General features: G+C 42.1%; 1 protein-coding gene across 2 annotated transcripts in view; it reads right to left on the bottom strand.

Moving 5' to 3' along the window:
- Faxc (failed axon connections homolog, metaxin like GST domain containing) overlaps positions 1-22,945 on the bottom strand; it is a 73,766-nt gene that overhangs the window by 2,354 nt on the left and 48,467 nt on the right. Inside the window, exons 5-6 of one of the 2 annotated variants that reach the window (XR_007835374.1) lie at positions 12,825-12,941; positions 3,130-3,482 (exon numbers count right to left, since the gene is read on the bottom strand). Coding sequence is in view for 1 of the 2 variants with exons in the window: in XM_051198560.1 (XP_051054517.1) it covers positions 3,193-3,482; positions 12,825-12,941 (407 nt within the window). In the remaining variant the exon portion in view is untranslated. Of the gene's footprint in view, positions 1-3,032; positions 3,483-12,824; positions 12,942-22,945 lie in introns of those variants that run through there. The other variant, XM_051198560.1, reaches the window with a different exon arrangement.

The following is a 22,945-nucleotide window of genomic DNA, read 5'->3' as shown; positions in this document are numbered from 1 at the left end:
CTGAGGAGAGGTCTCTTGAACTGGCCTGAAGCAGCCTGGCTGGAGGCGGGAGGTGAGAGAGAGAGATAATTGGAATCCAGCACTCACAGTGCGGTCAGGTGTGCTGGTACTGAAACACGGAGCAATTCTTCTGAACATGAATTAGTAAGGAAAACAAAGTAAGATGCTGTGATGGCAAGAGCCCTCTAGGGCAAGGGGAAAGACTCCAGGGGTGGGTCTTTCTCCTCTAAATACACAGTGTGTGACCAAGTCAGTAATGACCGCTGTGGCCCTTCTGCAAGGGGCTCTCTAGAGCTATGCCCTAGACTTTCTTCAGTTCTGTGCTTGCAAACAAATCTAGTGCTTCCTTTCCCAACTCTTCCTCACTTCCAAACAGCATCTGTAACACTCTGTGCAGTAGTTACATTAGTGCAAAGAGTTCTAAGTCTGTAATCAATAATACAGTGGCCATGGCCACTGTCACTGGTCACAACTGATTATAGGATACAGATTGGTAAAATCTGACCCCATACCTTATTTCTGCATAAATGTATATTGTCCTTTTAACTGTCCCGATGGACCAAAGCATAACCACTGCTCACCACTCCTGACTGTGGAGTGGGAAGCAGACATATAGGAAGCTTTGTTTCTGTAATAAAAGGTTAAAAGTAACACATGGTCCTTGGGTTTTCTGCCCAATCAGAAGCATCTGGTTACATAAAAGGTCATATGCTTCCTCACAATTACTTTCCAGAAAGAAAGAAAGAAAAAAACGAGCAAATGAGTAAAACGTACCCTATTTTCTTATTGTCCTTACAAGTAGCACCAATTCACCAAACTGGCCAGGGTTTCAAATCTGAGCAGTACGTAAAAGGGTGAAGCCCTCCCGTTAAGCACCCATATAGCCATGATTTTTATCTTGGTAACTTTGCTTCAATAATCCACATGGAGGTGGAGAACAGAGGTATATTCTCAGGTTCTACTCAAATTTGTATCTGCAAAGTACCCAGGTGTAAACTGCCCAAGTACCCAGGCCCTTCTAAGAGTACCTGCATGAAATGAATTGCCCTACAGCTTAACAACACCACCTACCCATGGAGTTTCCCTCCAAGTAATGCGTTAGAAATCAGATATTAACCCACATACTCATACTCAAAACTTTCTTATAAGAGAAAGCATCACACTGGAAGAATAAGTTGGTTATATGCAAAATGTCAAGCGTTTCTTTCCAGCTGAGAGAGGGGAGTGGGCAAGGAAGCTTGTGCCCAGTCAGGTCCACATTCTTCCTGTCTGTGCTCCATTCAGGAGTTTCCCTAGTCACGTGGGACTGCCACCGGGTGCTCAGAACACCAGGAGATGGACAGGACACCCACATGACACCAACACACAAGCATGCTTAATCATGCACACCTTCGCCACCCTATTACTACTCACCAGACAGTTCCTCCAGATAGGAATGGCTTTCACACAAAGTATTCATAACTAAGTTTTCTACAGGAAAGACTTCTAACATAAGAGTTCCACATTCTTCCCATTTCCATATGCCCTACAGCTGCTAAAGTGGCAGACATCTTCAAAATGCTCCCTCTTTGCCTCTTTGAAAATGAACAACTCTTTAAAGATTTTTGTGGAACACCTATACTAAAAAAACAGGTTACTTTTCAAGGAAAATACATTAATGTCTCAGAAACTTCCATCTTGGAGGGGCCTCATCAACCCTATAAGTCACCTTTACCCAGTAGATCATAAGCAAAACCAATGGTTTACAGTTGAGTCTTACAGCCCAAATCCACAGCCAACACACAGAACCATTGCCCCACACTTGCCTGGAAAATGAACTAAGCTATCCAGAGCTAACTTCAGAGACAAATACAAATACAGGGAAATCCCACCAGTATGGGGGCCCTGGGGCGAGGGAGGGAGAAGGGTGATGGGAAGAAATGAGAGATCGTGAAGCCCTAGGGTTTGGTGTCAGTGCTGTCCTGCTCTCACCCAACCACTGTGGGACACCTGACAGGGTACATACATTAGGACACTGCAGAGAACTCAGACACAAGGAACACCCTCATGCTCCAAAAAGTCATGTCAGTTTACAAGCTTCTGCCTACAAAAGTCAAATACTCTCCTTCACTTCTGTTAACCTGCCATGGTCCTGTGCTTTATCTTCTCCAAATCAATAAACACAGACAAGTTAGTACTCCCAGGAGACAGCCAAGCCACATGCCAGAGCCCTTGGCAATGAAAGAACACCCAGAGCTGAGGGCCACCTCTAGCTTATGGTGATTTACAAAGCTACTTCCAAAGTTCTCCCAGCAAAGTCACAAAGAGGACCGACACAGTCCTAATGGGCTCTGTGTTTCATGTGCACAGCCTCGGCAAGTGACTGCACGGAAGTCCTTGGCCCTCAGATCTTAACATTTGCGAAGCCCAATGAAGAGTGAAATCCCTTGTGTTGCTCCACTTCCCGGAGCTTTAAAGCGCCTTGCTAACACTGCCACATGAATCCCCACAACACCCCTGTGAGGTAGGTAGGTGGAGAGTATCATCATCCCCACTTTACAGGTGGGATAAATGAGGCACACAATAGTTAAAGGACCGGCCCCAGATCACACAGCTAGTCACTGGCAGGGTTTAGGGTAAAATTCCTGTTGCATAGTACCCTCAGAGCCACACACGTAACTGCTGTCACTGAATATCGGTAGACTTCATTTGACTTCTATCTCAACAGCAAGTACACATACACAGTACAACGGCAGCCACAGGACATCGTCTCCTACACTGATTTTTTCTGATGACATCCCCCTGGCAGAAGAAAGATGTTCAAGAATCCACCTGACACCCAAGTCCTCATTTGAAAAGCAGCAAGTGACAACCCATTCGTGTACCTGCTCTCCCACACAATATTGGTTTTCTAATGAAAACAAAAATGGATTTCAGGTGCCATGCTGATATTTGTTTTGTCTGTTTTAAACGGAGCCATCTGAATGGTTCTGTGTTTTGTTTGTAAAAAAAAAAGAAAGAAAGGAAGGAAGGAAGGAAGAAAGAACGAAAGAAGAAAAAAGAAAAAGAAATAAGGCGGTTAATAGTCCAGTTAGCATGTTAAAACTGAGCCAAGCTTGGAGATCTCCTCCAGCTCAGGTGGATTTCTACCTGGGAAGCCAGACCGACCCCAGGGAGTGGCAATTCCTAAGGAAAAGGGTCAGTGGCAGGACGTCACTTGCACTGTTCGTGGTCTGTGTAGTCATCCATGTCCACGTCAGAATCAAAGAGAGAGTGTCCCGTGAAATCCGTGTCTGGCGTCCTGGAAAAACTGTTCTCTGCCCCTTCGTCTTCGAAGGTTTCTGTCCTTGAGTAGAAGCTGAAATCCAGCATGGGTGTGTGAGTCTTGCTGCCCTCGCTGCTCTCCTCGGACTCGTAGATGGTGTTGTCATCATCATGATGCCACTCGGGCCAGAATTTCCTCCTGATCCTCTCACAGTACATGGCGAGGTTGATCAGCTCCCCTGCAGCGTGGCGGAGAAGAAAGCGTTAGTTCTCAAAGGCTGTGGCCTAACAGTGACGTGGTCTGAATGTCCGTCCATCATCGTCATCCCTCCGCCCCCTCACCCCCGAATCCGAACTCGCGAGGAGATGCCGAGAGGTGGGATACCAGGAGGTGATGAGGCTAAGGTGAGCCTTCATCACTGGGATTAAAACCTCCAAAACAAGGCTCAGATAGCTGCGTCTTCCAGTGAGGACGCACTGGGCCTGTGCATTGGGAAGCAGGCCCTCCTCAGACCCCAAGTATTCCACAAGATGATCATGGACCTACCAATTTCCCCCTGTGAGGGGGGAGGGAATGGAAAATGGCTTTGACTCACAAACCACCCTGTTTGTGATATGGGGATATGATACTGTGATATGTGATATGATACTGGACCTCCCGGGAGACGTGGAAGAATGAAGTGGAGCAGACATTAGCACTGTTTTTGGATTTGGTTTTCCCACAGAGATACTGTCAAAATATTTGGATTTTTATGTACACAGTAAATGTTTTTAAAGAAGAAAAGTTAAATTCAGAGGGCAGGCTAAGTGGAAAAAAACAAGTATGGCCAGAAGCAGAAGGGCAGTTTTCCTAAACTGGCAGCTACACTCTGACCATCTATCCGGCTTAGTGAAATCTTTTATCTCTTCATACCTGGATAGCAAAAGAACTGATGTGCCTATCCATTCATATTTAAGTTAATTTGCAAATGCCAACCCAGGCACAAAACCTTTGACCTCCAATTTGTCCTGACTGTAAGACTTGTCAGGGCGATGGTGGCTCAGAACATAGAGGAGTATCCAACTAATGTCTGATTTGACATTAAGACGAACTCCACAAGATGGAACCCATACCTAACACAGCTTGGGTGACCAAGAACCAGAGACTAGATAATCCTGAGACCTGGGATAAAATCAAACACTATTAGTTAAAAAAAAGTATCACTGAAATGACTCCTAGTGGTATTATTCTGTGATACTCACAGATCACAGACCAGTTCCTTACTCAGTTGATACCACAGAAGCTTCCTGTGGCAGCAGATGGGAGCAGATGCAGAGACCACAGCCAGACATCACATGGAGAGAGTCTAGAGGGAGTGTCCCCATGAAAGCCCTCCCCTCAGAGCCCAGGAAACCCCTCTTCTGAGGGGGTGGAAGGAAGGTAGGAGTCAGAGGGCATGCAGGACACCAGGAGAATGTGGTGATATCTTGCTTGCACAAATAAAGCCTGTCTGGGGTCAGAGAATTTAGCTTGCCACTAGCTAACCATAGAGGTCTGGAGGTCTATACAGACAGACAGGACAGGACGTAGCTGGGCAGAAACAGGATATAAGCAGGGAGAAACAGGAGATTGCTTTCTCCTCTCCTGAGACATTGAGGAGGTGAGGTGTGGCTGTGTTTGCTCCTTCTCTCTGATCTCTCAGCATTTCCCTCCATATCTGACTCCAGGCTTTTACTATTTAGACCAATTAAGAACAAGGCCTTATGAATCAACTAAGCAAGGCTCATACAAACTCACAGAGACTGGAGTAGCAAGCACAGGGCCTACAGGCATCTGCACTAGGTCTTCTGTGAATATATGACAGCTTGTAGTTTGGTACTTTTATGGGACCCCCGAGTATGGGAATGATTGGGTCTCCAGTTCTCCCCCCTTCTCTTAGGGTCTTTGCCTTCTGTTATGTTGCCTTGTCCAGCCTTAATATGATGGTTTTTGTTTTCTATTACTATATCTTATTTTGTCATGTCTGGTTGTTATCTCTTAGAAGCCTGTTCTTTGCTAATGAGAGGCAGAAAGGGAGTGGATCCTGAGGGTAGGGGAGGTGGAAAGAGACTGACTGGAAGGAGCAGAGGGAGGGGGAAACTATAATCAGGACATAGTGTATGAGAAAAGAAGCTATTTTCAATAAGAGGGGGGAAATGAAAATAACCTTAATAAAGATAAAAAACTATGCCTTATATTTTCCATAAAGTAGATCATTAAGAACCATCTTTACAGAAAACTCAAGTCCAAGATGATCAAAGGCCTCAACATAAATCCACATACACTGAACCTAATAGAAGAGAAAATGGAGAATAGCCTTGAACACATTGCCACAGGACACAGCTTCCCGAACATAACATCAGTAGCACGGGAACTAAGATGGACAATTAATAAATGGGACCTCATGAAGCTGAGAAGCTTCTGTAAGGCAAAGGACACAGTCAACAAGACAAAACAGCAGCCTACAAAATGGAAAAAGATCTTCACCAACCCCACATCTGAGAGAGGGCTGAGTTCCAAATATACAAAGAAACCAAGAAACTAGATACCAACAAGCAATAATCCAATTTAAAAATGAGGTGCAGATCTAAACAGAGAATTCACACACACACACACACACACACACACACACACACACACACAATCTCAAATGGCCTTAAGGATATGTTCAACATCTTTAGCCATCAGAGAAATGCAAATCAAAATGACTCTGAGATTCCATCTTACACCTGTCAGAATGGCTAAGATCAAAACACAAGTGACAGCTCATGCTGGAGAGGATGTGGAACAAGAGGAATAATCCTCCACTATATACCCAAAGGATGCTCAATCATACCACAAAGATATTAGCTCAACTATGTTCATAACAGCTTTACTTGTAATAGCCAGAATCTGGAACCAACCTAAATGCCCCTCAACCAAAGAATGGATAAAGAAAATGTGGTACATTCAAGATGTAAAGACTTAAAAGAGAAGAGGTCCAGATCTTCTCCCTGGTAAGATAAGACCATGTGGAAATACTTAGATAGATAGAAATTGGTTAATATTTAAGACAGAACTAGCCAGTAAGGAACACTAGTAACAGGCCATCAGCTTTATACCTAATACAGCATCTCTGTGTGTTATTTGGGAGCTAATGCAGCTGTGGGGCCAGGCTGGCAGGAAAACTGCTTGTAACAAAATGGCACCTGCAACGTGGGGCCCGAGAGCTTTCACTTAAAACTGGACAAAAGCTTAAAAAAGGGTTTTAGAAACAGAAGAACAGAGACAAACAAGGCTTCTTGGTAACAGCATTTTTCTTGGTTGGGCTCTGTTTTGCTAGAGACAAGCAGAGATTTGCACGGCTCCTTTAAGGGATGTGTCCTGACTCAGCATAAGAGGCAAACCCTGCTTATAACTTAATGGTGTGTGCAAGAGCTGGCAATGGCAATGACCACATCTCCAAGATGGCACCAAAGTGGTGAGCATAGCTCTCAGTACTGGTGCTAAATGTACCCTGGGCAGCTAATACAGCTGTGGTTTTCATTTTAGCAATATTGTTTAGCATATAAAAGATTCCTGGCAAGAAAAGATAAAGATTTACAGTAAAGACAGATTCAGATTAAGAAAAACCTCTAAAGGTTTACAGTGTGTTTTAAAAATATATGTAAGCTTGGGAGAGAAAAAGAAACAGGATAAAATGGTTTTTTAAAAAAATAGAGAGTAACTGGGTATGGTGGCACACACCTTTAATTCAAGCACTCAAGAGGCAGAGGCAAGCAGATCTCTGTGATTTCAAAGCGAACCTGGTATACAGAGTTAATTCCAGGACAGACAAAGGTTACACAGATAAACCCTGTCTCAATAAATGAAAAAATAGAAGTAAAAGAAATAGAGTAATAAAAAGACCACATAAAAATGGAAAATACACAGAGAGTCTGGATACCGTGTGCTATTATGTTGTCTTTGAATTGTTCAATTGCTAAGGAAGGAACAACAATTGCTACAATACACTTGATTATCAATACTGCTCAATTAATCCAGTTTATATATTTTTAAAATGCTTTGACTTCCAAATTCAAGTCTAAGGACAGGTTACTGGGGAAAAGAATTTCTATTTCTGTTTCCATAGAAAATGAAAAGCTATAGATTCCTTCTAGACAAACACGGTTTGATCAAGCAAGACCCTCTGAAACAGTGTCTCAGGTGACCCAACATTCAAAACAGCTGGGACAAGGCAGCCTTGCAGACTACAGCCAGGATTTCTGTGTCTTCTTAGGATCACCATGACAGCTCCCCCTACCAGCAGGAAGCAGTTTGGAAAGAACGACTCCCAAATTCTCAAAGTTGTTTATAAATATTTGTTTTCATTTAAATGGGGTTTGTTATAAATGGTTAATGATCACAACCAATCTCTTTTTAAAGGTAAAAAGGGGATTATGGTATAGAAATGCATACTTTGTATTGGAATGGATTTCCAGTTATTGATACAAATTTAAGGTCAATTGTATAATACATATAGGTGTTTAGGTGTTGTGTTTATATAGCTCATTTAAAAATATAATGTATAATTTAATACAGATTATAGTCACTATAATAGTCAAAACTTATAGTTAAACTAGTTATGTTTTCTAGATATACAGAGACATATTTCAAATGGATAGTCTTTCAAAGACCTACAGAATATGTCATTTAAAATGGTTTAGGGTTTTTCTTAATAGTGAGGCTCCTGGCAACACCGCCTGCATCAGAAAGGAAGATGAAGATCAAAGAAACTCGTTATGGAGTTTACTTCCAATATGACAAGACTAGCCATTTGGGCAAGATACTGCTTTTGTCTGGGCTGTTTGACTTTATACTGTATAAACTGGACATACACAACCCACAGGAAAGTGACTGCTAAAACAAGATGGACATTGCTATAGGGTTCCTGCTTCATGGAAGAGTCTGCCAGACATTCTGCAGGACACAAAGAAAAGTGAATGACAAACTGCCAATACAGGTGGGACAGTTTGAAATTTCCTGCTTTGCTGAGAAGTCTGCCAGACACACTATGACCTATAGGCTGAAGATGGAACATTACAGAAGAACTTCGGGTGACTGACCAGACAGTGAGTTTTCTGTCAAGTCTAGAGTTTATATATTATTCTTCTGTGGTCGTTGATGGAGTTGAAGACAGATAGTTATGGTTAGTTTTCCTTAGTTAGGATTAAAGATAAGTTGCTCACAAATATAGGATAGATGATAGAATAGAGAAACATAATTACATCTCCCATCACCTCTCTTTGTTCATTTCCCTGCCTCTTTATCATCCCCCCTTTTTCTCTTCTGCTGCTCCTGTCCCCAGAGGCTGGTTTCCCCCATCCCTCCCCCTTTTCCCATTCCCTTTCCTCTAATAAAACACCTCTTCATGTGAGGGGGGAAATCTGAAAGCAAATGTATCAAACTAGAAAAAAAAATCATCCTAGTGAGGTAACTCAGACTGATAAAGACAAACATGGAATGTACTCACTCATAAGTAGATATTAGTTATAAAATAAAGGACAACTATTCTATAATCCAAAAACGCAGAGAGACTAGGTCACAAGGAGAGTTCCTGGGATGACACCCAGATCTCCCTGGGAAGAGGAAATAGAAGAGATCTTGTGAATGGGCTGGGGGTTGGGGGGAGCATGAGCGATCAGGTTGTGGGACCATGGACAATGAGAGTAATAGGGTGGGCTACTGGGTTGGGGGGACATTTTGGAGTCAGGCTGAAGCATGGCAAAGGAAATCTCCCAAAATTCTCTATGGGAAGGACCCCAACTTAGACTCCTAGCAATAGTGGATAAGTAACCTGAATTGGCCATCTCCTGTGACCAGATTGGTGCTTGCCCAATTGTAATCAGAGAGGTGTCATTCAGCCACTGATGGAGGCAGATGCAGAGACCCACAGCCAAACATTGGGTGGAGTTCAGGAATCCTACTGAGTAGGGGGAAGGGAGTGTAGAAGCCAGAGGGTCAAGACACCACAGGAAGGCTCACACAGTCAACTAACCTGGGTTTATAGGGGCTCACAGCGACTGAACCAACAACCAGTCAGCTTGCATGGGACTGACCTAGGCACTCTACATATATGTTACAGTTGTGCAGCTTGGTCCTCTTGTGGGACTGCTAATATTGGGAACAGGAACTGTCTCTGACTCTTTTGCTAACTTTTGGAACCAGCCTTAATACGTGGGGAGGTGATTAGTTTTACTGCAACTTGATATGCCATGCTTTACTGATCCTCATAGGAGACCTGCCCTTTCCTGCATGGAGATGGAAGAGGAGGGGAGTGGGGACAGGGAGGAAGGATGGAGGCCAGGGACTGGGAGAGGAGGCCGGGAGGGGGTGCTATGGCCAGGATGCAAAATAAATAGATGAAAAAAAGAATTATCCGTGCAGATAAGTGTGCCTACAAACACATCTAAAAACACTTGTGTTTTCACTCTTTCAAATATTTAAATTAAACTGCTGTACACCCAATTATAAATAGTATCTGAAAGCATTTCCAAATTCCAAAAGAAAAATGAAGAAATTACATGAGTTTTGCCTTTGATCCACCAGATGGCAGTGTTGATTATAAATAGTAATTTGACCAAATCTTTTACTATAAGACTATCTATCTTTTTAGCTATATAAACATTTCACTTATTATATGTGTAATTCATATTTAGTGAAAAAACTAGGAAACACTAATAAGAAAAAACTGAAAGACTGTTTACTAACCCCACTCTCAATAAAATTTTTAACATCCTTATAAAAATGTGCTTTCAAGTGTTTATACAAACTTTCATTCCCTACATAATCTGTCCCCTGTCTCTCTTCTACTCAACAACATACACTGAGGATCTGAGATTCACAGCATAGCACCATGCTTATCTCACAGCATGTTGTTGTTGTTGTTATTATTATTTCTTACAGTCTCTTGCTATTGTTATTATTATTATTTCTTACAGTCTCTTGTTATTATTATTATTATTTCTTACAATCTCTTGCTATTGTTATTATTATTATTTCTTACAGTCTCTTGTCAAAGCCATTTCACTAGTTTCTTTACTGATGGCTGTTGGTTAGCGTCTAACCACTCTGGTTTATTTTTCTCTAGAGGAAATAACATAATCTGGAAGATCACAACTCTGTGGATGGAATGCATATAAACACACAAAGAAAAAATATAGCACTTATCGATCCCAGGTAATCACTATTAACATTTTAATAGTGATATTGATAAAGGAGAAATTCATACATTTTTAACCAGTTCTCTTGTGATTCAACTTGTAACCATTATGTATTACTGTCTAATTTGAAAATCTAATCGAGCACTTGACAGCATGTGAACAGCCCTATGATTCACACACACAGACACACACAGACACACACACACGCACACACACACACACACACAATGGAAAATGTCTTAATGAAAGTTGTTGGGATTGCTCAGCAGGTAAAAGGACTTGCTAACAAACCTAAAAACCTGAGTTTAACCCCCCAAAACCCACATAATAGAAAGTGAACCAACTCCTACAAGTTGTCTTCTGACCTCTACACATGTGCCACATGGTTATGTGCACATACTACACACACACAAAATATAAAAAGAACAGAAAATATTACATTCAGCACATGATTTTATAATATATATATATATATATATATATGCCAACAAAATGGACAAAGACTATCACTGATAATAACACAGACTACAAAAATAGTTAAATTTTTTAAACAAATCACAGTTACCCTAATCAAGGAATTAAACTGAAGAGGCCTATAGGCATTGTTCATGAGAGCAGAAAGTATTGTGGCCTTCCTAGAAAGCATACAAACCCAAAGCATCAGTCCTTTGAGACAGGAATCCTCAGCTGGAATATAGGTTCAGGGATAATTAGAAGAATGAGTATATATTTACAACAATGTTCACTATAGTAGACTGATTTAAACTAAGGGGAGAGGGGCTGGAGAGATGGTTCAGTCAGCAAAGAGCCTGTGGTAGTAAGGATGAGGTCTGAGTTCAGGTCCCTAGAACACATGTAAATGCTAGCCATGAAGGTGTGTCCAGCAATGGATGGCAGGAATAGACAGATCTGTTGCAGAATATTTGTTTACACTGTAAAGATGTGTCTTTGCCAAGGTGCCTTCTCTGATCACTTTAATACAGAGCTGAATGGTCAATAGCTAGGCAGGGAGAGGTTAGTTAGGCAGGACTTCCGGGACAAAGAGGACTCTGGGAAGAACAAAGGCAAAGTTGCCAGCCAGATGTGGAGGAAGCAGGATGGGCAGATAAGTAACAAGCCTCATGGTAGAATACAAACTAATGGGAACATTAATTTAAGTTAGAAGAGATAGTTGGGGCAAGCCTAAGCTAAAGGAAAAGCTTTCATAATGAATAATAAGTCTCTGTGTCATTATTTGTGGACTAATGGATCCAACAAGAAAGCTTACTATATAGATCTGCAGTGTTTATTGACCAGCCAGCCTTGCCAGTCAATGAGGCTCAGTAACAGGCCTGTCTCAAAAGGCAACAGAGTGGAAGATGAGAAGGAAGATGATAATGTCACCTGCCAGCCTCCATATACATGTATAGGCACCACACACACACACACACACACACACACACACACACACACACACACTCACACACACATAGTGAGATAGTTCTGTGGCACTGACCACGCCCATTGGGGTGGAGCCATGGGCGGAGTGACCTGTGGAAGGAGGTCAGAGGGGGCCAGGAAAGGTGCTCTCTTTCTGGCGTGACTCAGACAAGAGAGGATCGGGTTGAATTTCCTGGTGTTCATCTGTCTAGGTTGTAAGTTATTTCTCCCTGAATAAACATCTATTCGGCCTATTTGTTTATCCTGATCCTTATTTCCTTATTTTACCGCGTTATCCACACACACACACACACACACACACACACACACACACACACACACGTTTTAAACTTACAAAAAAAAGAATGTTAGCAAAACTATCTTAAGCAACCCATAAATACAAAAAAATACAAACCACATAAAGTACAATATAGCAAAACAATAGAATATTATATAACTATTAAAATATATTCTTGAAGAATATTTACTGACGAGGGAAGAGTAAAATGCACTGCTTATTTTAAAACTTCAGATTACTCTTGCATCAACACTAGAGTTCCAGCCTTTTAAAGGACATACACTGTGTCAAACAGTTCCAGCGGAAGTTCATATGGCTCTGTCAACAGCAAAGACCCAAAGAACTGACACTCACTTTAACTTACACATGACAAGGCCAAGGATGTCCTGGTTGTTCCAAAGCTATAACAGAAAACTTCCCTATCCAAGTCACTCACACTCCTGGGTTTGGACCAGTTCTAAATTATACTGGCTCTTTATTGCTGCTTTCTTGGTAGTTTCTACCAAGCGAGCAAAAGCATTGAAAAGTGTGGATACAAAACCAGCTATGTGTTAGGGACACAGAACCATGGAAGTCACTGATCCTCACTGCATCCATCTCCCCATGCTGTTCCCCACCCACCCATCCCAGCAACTCCTATAATATGAAGGGGGTGAGTACTTGCCTTTGATTAGCCGCTCAGGTCTTGTTCCTGGCAATGTCCACATCGCCTGTGCCAAGTGTCCAAAGACAGTGGCATCGAGAGTGGAAAGCTTGGGTCCCATGATGTACTTCTTGTCACCTGCAGCAAATGGAATAAAAAGGTCACTAGACTGGACCCAATTGTCTGATATGATCACAAGGACATTAAGCACATTCTCCTTATGCAGTTGTTTAACTATGCACCAAAAATTGTTACAGGGTCAAAACACATGCATGCCCTTTCCAAAAATGACAGATGATAGATAGATAGATAGATAGATAGATAGATGATAGTAGATAGATAGATAGATGATAGTAGATAGATAGATAGATAGATATGGATGGATAGATCAATACATAGATAGATATGATAGATAGACAAATGTTCTATGACACAACTCCCAAAGTAGCAAAGCAAGGAAGTGTGCTCACATACAAAGGGAATAAGGATGCTCCCAGAAAAAGGTGTAATTCATCAACAACTAAATTCCAGACAATCTCCTTCTCTCAACTCTGGTAATAAAAAGATCAGATGCTTACCAATACCTAGAAGTTTGCTAGAACCATCTCAAAAGTAATTTAGACCAAGCACCCAAGACCTCAATGTTTACAAGACTTAAACGAATACATTTGCCTAGAAACAAACAAAAAACCCAGGCTAAGGAGTTTGAAGCAAGGCTGTCTGTGATTCTCCCATGGACAGGCTAACTGTTTTGCACAGAATGGCAGCCTCCCTGGGAAACCTCAACTACAGAGAAGATACAAGGTCAAAGCTTCATCCCTGGCAGGCCCTGGCAGGGATGTTTCACACAACTGCTCTCATGTATCTGTTTAACCAACACTGATGTTAAGTTCAGGCCTTGACACATAGACTATCACACTTGACTAAGAACTGCCCAAGTTGTGCTTTGGGCTGTTGTCAAGTACTGGGTAGCATAAATAGAAACTTCTTTTTGCAGCAACTGAGAGCAAATGAAAGCCACAACTAGCCAAAATGTAGAGAACAATTGATGATGGGATGCCCAGTCCCAGTTGACATGGTACATCTACAATATAACCCTATACCTGCAGGTCAGGGGACATCTCAAAAGAGGGGACAAAAATATGTTAAGAGCCAAAGGACTAGGACTCCTGCTTCTAGACGTGGCAGGAAAGCTACGGCCATGAAATCTCCAGAATATGGTTGACTATACCATACCTGAACAACAATTAATATATCAACATAGATTGGGATGTTATAGAATCCCACCCCTAGATGAAGACCTATAGGCAAATAATGACTCTTGAGAACAGGAGAATTAGCTCCCCAGGGCGGAGCCCCCTACTTGGTTATCCAACACCAACATACACACATAACCAAAACTAAATGGACTCAGCAGATTTTATGTATTTATTCAAAAATATTTGTCACAATAATAATGAAAGAAAAACAAGCCATGTATTTCAGGGGGAATGGAGTGTAGGGACTTGGAGAGGTTGGAGGGAGAAAAGGGTGGTAATTATTGTTCACATATGTGAAAATTCTTTAATTCATTTAGTGAGAAGGAAAAAAATATCTCCAATGTGTCTGGAGAGATGGCTTGGAGATTAAGAGCATTGGCTGCTCTTTCAGAGATCCTAGTTCAAGTACCAGCAACCACATAGAGGCTCACATCCATCTGTAATGAGATCTGGTGCCCTCTTCTGGCCTACAGGCAGAACACTGTGTACATAATAAATAAATATTTAAAAAACAAAAACTGCCTGTTGTCAGTTACTGTATCATAAAGAGAGAATAGTAGAATTGTATGCACCCAGGTTACATTCTGGCATCTGGTTATCTGTCCTGACCATCACCTAACCTCTCAACAGTTTCCTGTCTGTAATAGAAGATAACATTAGGAGTACGTGTTCCTAGGGCCTGGGATATATCTTAGTCAATACAGTGTTTGCTTTGCAAGGATAACAACTTAAGTTCAATCCCTACAACCCACATTAAAAAAAAATGGTCATGACAGAATGTGCTTGTAACCTCCTTTCTGAGGAGATGGAACCTGGTTCGTTAGTCAGCAAGCTGAGCCTATTTTGTGAGTATCAGGTGAGTGAGAAATCCTGCCTCAAAAGAAAGGTGGGTGACACCTAAAGTTCCCTGACCGCTATATGCCAGACACAAATGAGCCTGTTCCTCAAGACTATTGTGGGGATGTAAAATCCTCTGAGTCAGTTTTGAGTAACTCGGTGAACATTAGCTCTCCTGGAGGCAGACTCTCCCTTTCTTAGTCTGTGCCCCATACCACATGAATATAATCTTATAAGGCCATACCATTCCTTTTCACAAACACTTTCAATGGCTTATTAAAGGAGCTAGGAAATAAAGTCCAAACTCAACCTGGAAGACAAGGACCATGATCCTCTGCTCCCAAGTCAACCTTTACTCCAGTGAAATCCCTCTCTTCCTTTCTGTTCTGTTCCCCAGAGCACGCTGTCTCCATTGCTACACTTCGAAACCCATGGGTTCCCACTTCCATCTTGTCAATCCCATTTATCTTCGAGGCTCATCACCAGCTTCCTTTGAAAGAGTTCTCTCTTATTCTTCTCAATGATAATGGGTGCTTTCAATCTACACAGCTGATGCTCAGTCACACTTCTATCCATGTAGCCACACAGGACATAAAGCATTTAATGTCTATTAATGTCATATTCCTCAACTATAAAGTAGAAATATTTTCAAGTTATTGAGAATACTGAGGTTCCTCCTCTTGGGTCCCTTACATAGTATTTTTTCTCTGCTATGTATACCCAGGTTATCTTTTATTAGTGGATTTTATCCTTCAAGTATATTGAAAGCAGGATCACTTCTTATTTTTCTTAACAACTTTTTGCAGTGTGCTTTTATTTTCCTGGTATGAACTGAGGAAGTTGGACCTTTGATGACAATTCATAGGCCAAGTAAGAGGGGAAACTTCTATAGGAGGCAACACAAGAAAACAACCCAGAAAAGACAAATGAAGCTGAGAGATACCACTTTTTAAATTTTATCTACTGCCAGGCATGGGGGTGCATCTCTTCAATCCCCATATTCTGGAGGCATAAACAGGAAGATTTTTTTTGTGAGTTTGAGGTCTATACAGTGAGTTTCAAGCCAACTAGGGATACATAATGAGACCCTATCTCAAGGAAAGAGAGAGGAAGAAAGGGAGGGAGAGAGTAGGGGAGGGAGGGAACAATGTAAGAAGGAAGAGAGAGGGAGGAAGGGAGGGATGGAGGGAGGGAGAGAGAGGGATGGAGGAAGGGAAGGAGTGAGGTAGGGAGGGAAGGAGGGAAGGAAGGAGAGAGAGAGGGAGGGAAGGAGGGAGGGAGAATCCTATTATGCATTTCATTGGAACCAAGCAATACTATGCTAGGACAATATCTGAACCTAGCCAAATTATCTTTTTTGATGAAGAAAGAGTTTTCCTTGTTAGAACCCTAGATGTTTCTCACTGTCCACTAATCTCCATCATTTCCATCTTACCTCAGAATCTAAGCAAGTTACTCAAATAACAGGAAAATAGCAATATACTACCCAGGCAAAAATAACACACATAGTAGGCATCATTCAGTCTTAGGATTGTTGCATCTCTGTTTTTTTAACTTTTAAAAAACTGTGTGTGTGTGTGTCTGTGTCTGTGTGTGAGTGTGTCTATACATGCATGTCCTATAGCAGGTATGTAAATGTCATGCATGTTCTACAACAGGTATGTAGAGGTCATACATGTTCTACGGCAGGTATGTAGAGGTCAGAGGACAATCTCAGGTGACAGTCTCCACCTTCTACCTTACATCTCTTGTTTGCCACTATGTACCTGATCTACCAAGGGTTCTTCTATCTTAGCCTACCAGCTCACTGTAGGAGCTCTGACACTACACACACACATACTACAACATCTGGCTTCAGATGAGTTCTGGGGGATCAAAACTCAGATTCTTGCTCTAGTGTGACACATGCTTACCCACTAAGTTATCTCCCCAGCCCAGTTATTTTCTGATGGAAGATCTTGCTTTCTCCACGCCTCAGTCACTGCTCTATTGACAAGGGAAATGTTGGTGGCTGAGAGACCCTTCTCAGAGCTCTCGTAACATTCTGCTTGGGGTGGGGGGAGAGATCAGCAGATGACCCAAGAATCCCTATTGGATTGCATCAGGGCTTTACCCAGCCACAGCTCAACCCAGGAGAGCCCACCTGAAACACCTGAAATGTATTAAGAACAGAGCCACATACTGGAGCAAAACAAAACAAAAAAAAAAAAAGAGGAAAGGAAGAAGAAGGAAGAGGAGGAGGAGGAAGAAAGAAGAAGAAAAGGAAGAGGAAGAAACATAACAATGGATTCCTGACTCTTGTCCCCCCACAACACACACAAAAACAAAGAAGTATTCTAGAGGAACTAGAGAGATGGTTCATCAGTCAAGTGCTTGTCTTGCAACAAGCACAACTGAATTCAGTCTGCAGAACATACTTTGGAATTCTTTTAAAAAGCTGAGCATGCGCTGGGTGGTGATGGCACACACCTTTAATCCCAGCACTGGGGAGGCAGAGGTAGAAGCAGGTGGACCTTAAGATTTGTGGGAAAGCTAGCTTATTTAGCAAGCAGTAAGCCAGTAAGAGATCTGCACTAAAAAAAGAAAACCAATTGTGGATAGTATCTGAGCAATGACACCTGAAGTTGTCCTCTGTCTCTTCATGTAAACACAAACACGAGAGCACATGCGCACACATACACACACACACACACACACACACACACACACACACACACACACAAGGGGAAATGCTAGAGTGTATATTATCAAGACTCTTATAAAAATTAAAGGCTTTGAGGACAAGATGGGAAAATGTGTCTAGATAAAACATTTATAAAATCTAAATATAGAGCACAATAATATATATAATATCTATATAATCATTTTAGCCCATATACCGACTTGTGTACATGGTAGTTAGCCAAAACTATTTGGTCTCAGAAAGTTACAAGTAGAAAGAAACCAAATTAACAATAGCACCAGACTAAGATGCTGGCACCACAGCCTCTTGGGTTCTGGCCGAGTGTCCTTTTGTCTCTATAATATTATGCATACATCACCATCTCAGAGACAAAGACCCCAAAAACAACAAGGCCAGCAGAGCCAAGAGAGAAAAAGCACAGAGCAGAAAAAGAAAATCAAAGCAGAAATCTGAGAGATTTTGAGGTGTTCATAAAATAAATATAGAGTGAATTTAGCAGCTGAGGAAAACATCAAGAGGTAGACACAAAATTGCATGTGTATGCTCACATCCATGGGACAGTTGTAAATTCAAATTATATAAAAAACATTTTCTGTCATTAGAAAGTCCCCAGAGTTCCCATTAAGCTTCTGTTTTGAGGAGCTGGAGAGCTGCCTCAGTGGTTAAGAGAATATATTGCTCTTACAGAGGACCTAAGTTCAGTTCCCAGCACCTGCCTTCAGGCAGCTCACAGCCACCTGTAACTCCAGCTCCAGGGAACCAACACTTCTAGCTTCTGTGGGCACCTGTACTCATCTGCACATGCCCACATCTAATTAAAATAAACCCTTTTAAAAAGAATTCAAGCTTATATCTTAAAATATGCTGGGACATGGAAAAGCTGCAATAATAATTAAGTTTTTGTATGTTTTCTATTCATATTAATGCCTTACATAATCATTGTATGCTTATGAAAATCAAGAACCAGGAAATTAACAATGAGTGCAATATAATTAAGACCACTGTGGACTTATTTCTAATTTTCTTGGTTTTGGGATTAATATCCCTTTTTGTTACAGTTTCCAATTCATGATTCCACATTTCATTTAGCTGTCCTACCTGAGTGTCCCGCAGTCTTTCCTTGTCTCTTATAACCCTAGTACTCTTAAATGGCAATGGTCAGAACCGGGTGTGGTGGTACACACCTATAATTCTAACACTCAGGAAGCTGAAGGGAGGTGACTTCAAGTCTGAGATCCTGCCTCAAAAAAAACTGGTCAGTTATTTTATCAAATATCTAAACTTAAATTTATCTGAGGCTTCCTTATGATTAGATGAGGTTCCCACACTTCTGGGCAAGAGTACAATACAACTTCTCAAGTATTCTTAATAGAAAAGAAAATTATGAAACGTTGTGATTAGGCCGTGGAGTGACTGTTTGAATAAATAATATTCTGAGTGTATCTGCAAAGGTACTCTGAATTAAATTAGCAATTGAGCTGCAGGACTGAATAAAGCAAAGTGCCCTCCCTTGAACAGTAGGCCTCCCTGCTACCTGAGCTGACAGAACACAGATCCTCTTCCCAGTAGGCCAGTTCCTTACCGACTTTGACTACCTTCAGACCGTGGTTGCTTGCCTTTGGGCTCACTCTGAAACTTTGGCTCTTCAAGGCTCTTAACTGGTTCTTAGGCATTTGACATCACACTAGAACATTCCATGGGCTCCCCGGGCCTATAGCCTGCTAACACTGTTGATTTGGGGATTTCACAGCATCCATAACTGTGTGAGCAAGTTCTATATGATAAATTTACTTACATCCCAACAGCTGTGTTTCTTTGGAGAGTCTTACCTAATCCCCTTTTGAGGGAATGTATCAAGGGGTACAGGATTATGTCTTATCACTGGCCATGGTAACTCTGATCATGTGGAAAAAGTGAGTTATGACAGGCTTCCTCATAAAATTACTGTATTTCCATCTGCAATTAATAATCTATGGAAAGATTCATTGAAACAAATATCTGGATTGTTTCTGAGTTTCTATGTCTCCCATTCTTTCTGCACAAATTAATTTGAATTTTACTACCCCTCTATCCCATTCATTCATGCATTCAATTATCTATGTATGAAAATATGAACTCATGGATATTTGACTTATTCTGTGGGTTAAACCCAATAGTTTCATTTATATGTGTGTTTTGAGACAGGACCTTATGTAGTCCAGGCTGGCCTGGAACTTCCTATATAGCCAAGGATGATCTTCAATTTCTGATCCTTCTGCCCTTACCTTCTGGATGCTGGGACACAGATGTGTATTGGGTATCAAACCCAGAAACTCAGACATGTTAGATAACCACACTACCCATTGACTTAAATCCCCAGAAAAGAAAATTTAATCAGATTTTACTCTACTTATAGGCAAAGAGGCCAAACTAAAGTCTACAGCTCACCCAGGGATCACCAAGTGGTCCCAGATACCATCCATGGCAGAGGGATTTGGCAAAACAAAGAGTTATCTGTGAAGAGCAACGGAGGGGTAGGCATGTGTGACGATGCACTTTGAGCTTCTGTGTGTCAAGTGGTTCACTGTGTGTCACATGACCACACTGCAGGGAGGGACAGAAGCAGCTGGGGGTATCTGAGCACCCTCAACTCTCACTGTCAGCCCCAAGGTTGGAATATAAGCCCTGTCCTTGCAAAGGACTAAAAGAAGGACCAGGCCAGACCGGACCGAAAAGAGCTGGAAACACAAAAGTTTTAGGCAGTGAGATGTTCAAGGCACATCAGACTACCTGAAGTGCATGCCAAATAAGGCCAGTGCACAAGCTCGGGGAACGCTTCTTCAAGATCACAAAGCCCTTCGGCCTATGAGGTGAACACACACCCCAACAATTTGAGATGACTCTGGTGCACAGGGTGATCTGACTTGCAGACCTCCTTGATGGGTCTTAAAGGGTCTTCAGGACGCAGAACCCAGGAGGAAATATAAGAGCAATGACCAACCAGCCAAATGACTCTGGAGAGGCCCTGCAGGAGTGGAAACACTGAGCTAAGGAGTCAAGGAATGATGATCATTTCTAGAATGTGGTATTATCTGTCCAGTGTTGTGGAAACTCATTCAGCCAATAGCCTTTCAGGGGCGGGGTCTCAGATGCTACATGTCCCTTGGGAAGCAAGCTCTCTCTCTCTCTTGGTTGGTAGTTGGATAAGATCATAGCATCTGGTCTTTCCAGGGACAGAAGACCACAGTGACGCTTTATCTTCATTGTGTGAGTGTTCCCCAAGTAAATATTTGTTATTCTTTTATTCAGCATTCATATTTGTTATTCTTTTATTTGGGTGTTCTTGGACTTCCTTAATTCTGTACTCAGTAGAGGATAACTTAGGCAGCTCCTGTCTGTATGGACGACCATGTTGTAGATGTAGGTGCCACAGGGGCACCCAAGCATGACCAAAACCTAATCAGGAAATGCTGAACTATGACTAATAAGAATATTAAGGGCCCTGATAAGATTTGCCATTTGTACTCCAGACTTGAGCTTATGGTCCACTCTATCTCAGAGTCCACTTCTCTCCTAAATCACAGAGAACAATTTTAAAGCTACCAGGGAATCACCCAGCAGAGCTGAGAGCCTCATTGGAAACACAAATCAAGCTGGGTGTGGCGATGTGAATTTATAATTCCACCATTTTGAAGGTGGAGGTAGAAGGATCATGATTGCAAAGACCCATCATCAGTTACATAAGAAGTTAAAGACCATCCTGGGACACATCTCAAAACAATCACAAAAGCCCACAAATAAATACAACAGATGTTTGTGTGGAGAACAAGAGAGCATGTGTTAAGTTTTCAAATGAACAAGTCTCAAGCTTAAGAGGCATTAAATCACTAGAGAGCCTCCTGTTGTTGCTTGTTACGTCTTTAATAACTTTTGAATGACTTTTATGTATTCTGAAATCTGAGAAGCACTGAGAAAAAGAATTTGAGAAGCACTGAGATGCACTGGAGTGGGACAGTGATGTTAAACTCGAGAACACTTGTCACAGGGTGGGAGCACATCTCAGAGCTCATACTCAGCCTGCGGGAGGCCCTGGAGAGTCTCACCTACCCCCCCCCCAAGCACAACAACAAACCCCCACTGATGAGGGTCTCACTCCAGGAGCTTCTGTTCAGTAGGTACAGAGTGTGACCTGTACCTACTATTCCTTTTGATCTGTAATAAATGTATCCATTTGTTTGGTTGGTTTACATTCCCCTCCTCTCCTTCTAGTCCCTCTCCCACCCCCTCTGTTCCTATCCCTCAATCTACTCCTCCATTTCTGTTTAGGAAAGGACATTCTCCAGTGAGTATCAACAAAATACGACATGTCAAGATGCAGTAAGACTAAGCACCTCCCCGTGTATTAAGGTGGGGCAAGGTGATCCAGTATGAGGAGTAGAGTCCCAAAAGTCAGTAAAGGAGTCAGAGACAGCCCTTGTTCCCACTGTTAGGAGTCCCACAAGAGAACCAAGCAACACAACTTAAACACAGGCACAGAGTACTTAGTTCAGTCCCATGCAGTCTCCCAGGCTGTCAGTTCAGTCTCTGTGAGCCCCTATGAGCCCAGGTTAGTTGATTGTGAAGTCTCCCCATGGTGTCCTTGACCCCTCTGGCTCCTACAATCCTTTCTCCCTCTCTTCTTCAGGATTCCCTGAGCTCACCTAATGGTTGGCTGTGGTCTACATCTGTTCCCATCAGTTTCTAGATGAAGCCTCTCTGATGACAACTGGGTTAGGCACCAATCTATGAGTATAGCAGACTATCATTAGGAATCATTACAATGACATTTTCCCTCTAGTCATGTCTGGCTCTATCCTAGGTCTGTGGGTCATCCAGTTTGTGGATCCTAGTGTTCCAGGCAGTGTTAGGCGAGGGTTTATTCTCCTGACATGCTTTTTTAAGCTAGATGAGTCATTGGTTGGCCACTCCTTCAATCTCCAAGCCATCCTTATCCCAGCACATCCCATAAATAAGACAGGCTGTAGGTTGATGGCAATATGGCCTCCATTTGAAGCCTTGCCTGGTCACAGGACATGGCCTGTTCAGACTACATATCTGCTGTTGCTGGGAGGCTCAGCTGGGGTCATCCTTGTAGATTCCCTTGTGTCATGTTTTTATCTGACCCTGAAATGTCCCCCATTTCCAGTAGTCTCTTCAGTATTTCCCCTGTCTGCCCTCCCCAATCTGATTGCTCATGTTCCAGTCCCCACCCCACAGTCCACTCACAAAATCTCTTCTATTTCTCCTTCCCAGGGAGATATGGGCATCCCCGGTTGAACCCTCCTTGTTACCTAGTTTCTCTGGGTCTGTATATTGTAGCAGGGTTATCCTTTATTTTACAGCTA

This window comes from Phodopus roborovskii, unplaced genomic scaffold, assembly GCF_943737965.1.
Source record: "Phodopus roborovskii unplaced genomic scaffold, PHOROB, whole genome shotgun sequence".
Taxonomy (NCBI): domain Eukaryota; kingdom Metazoa; phylum Chordata; class Mammalia; order Rodentia; family Cricetidae; genus Phodopus; species Phodopus roborovskii.
Note: the sequence above shows the minus strand (reverse complement) of the source record. Positions and strands in the feature narration are given on the sequence as shown.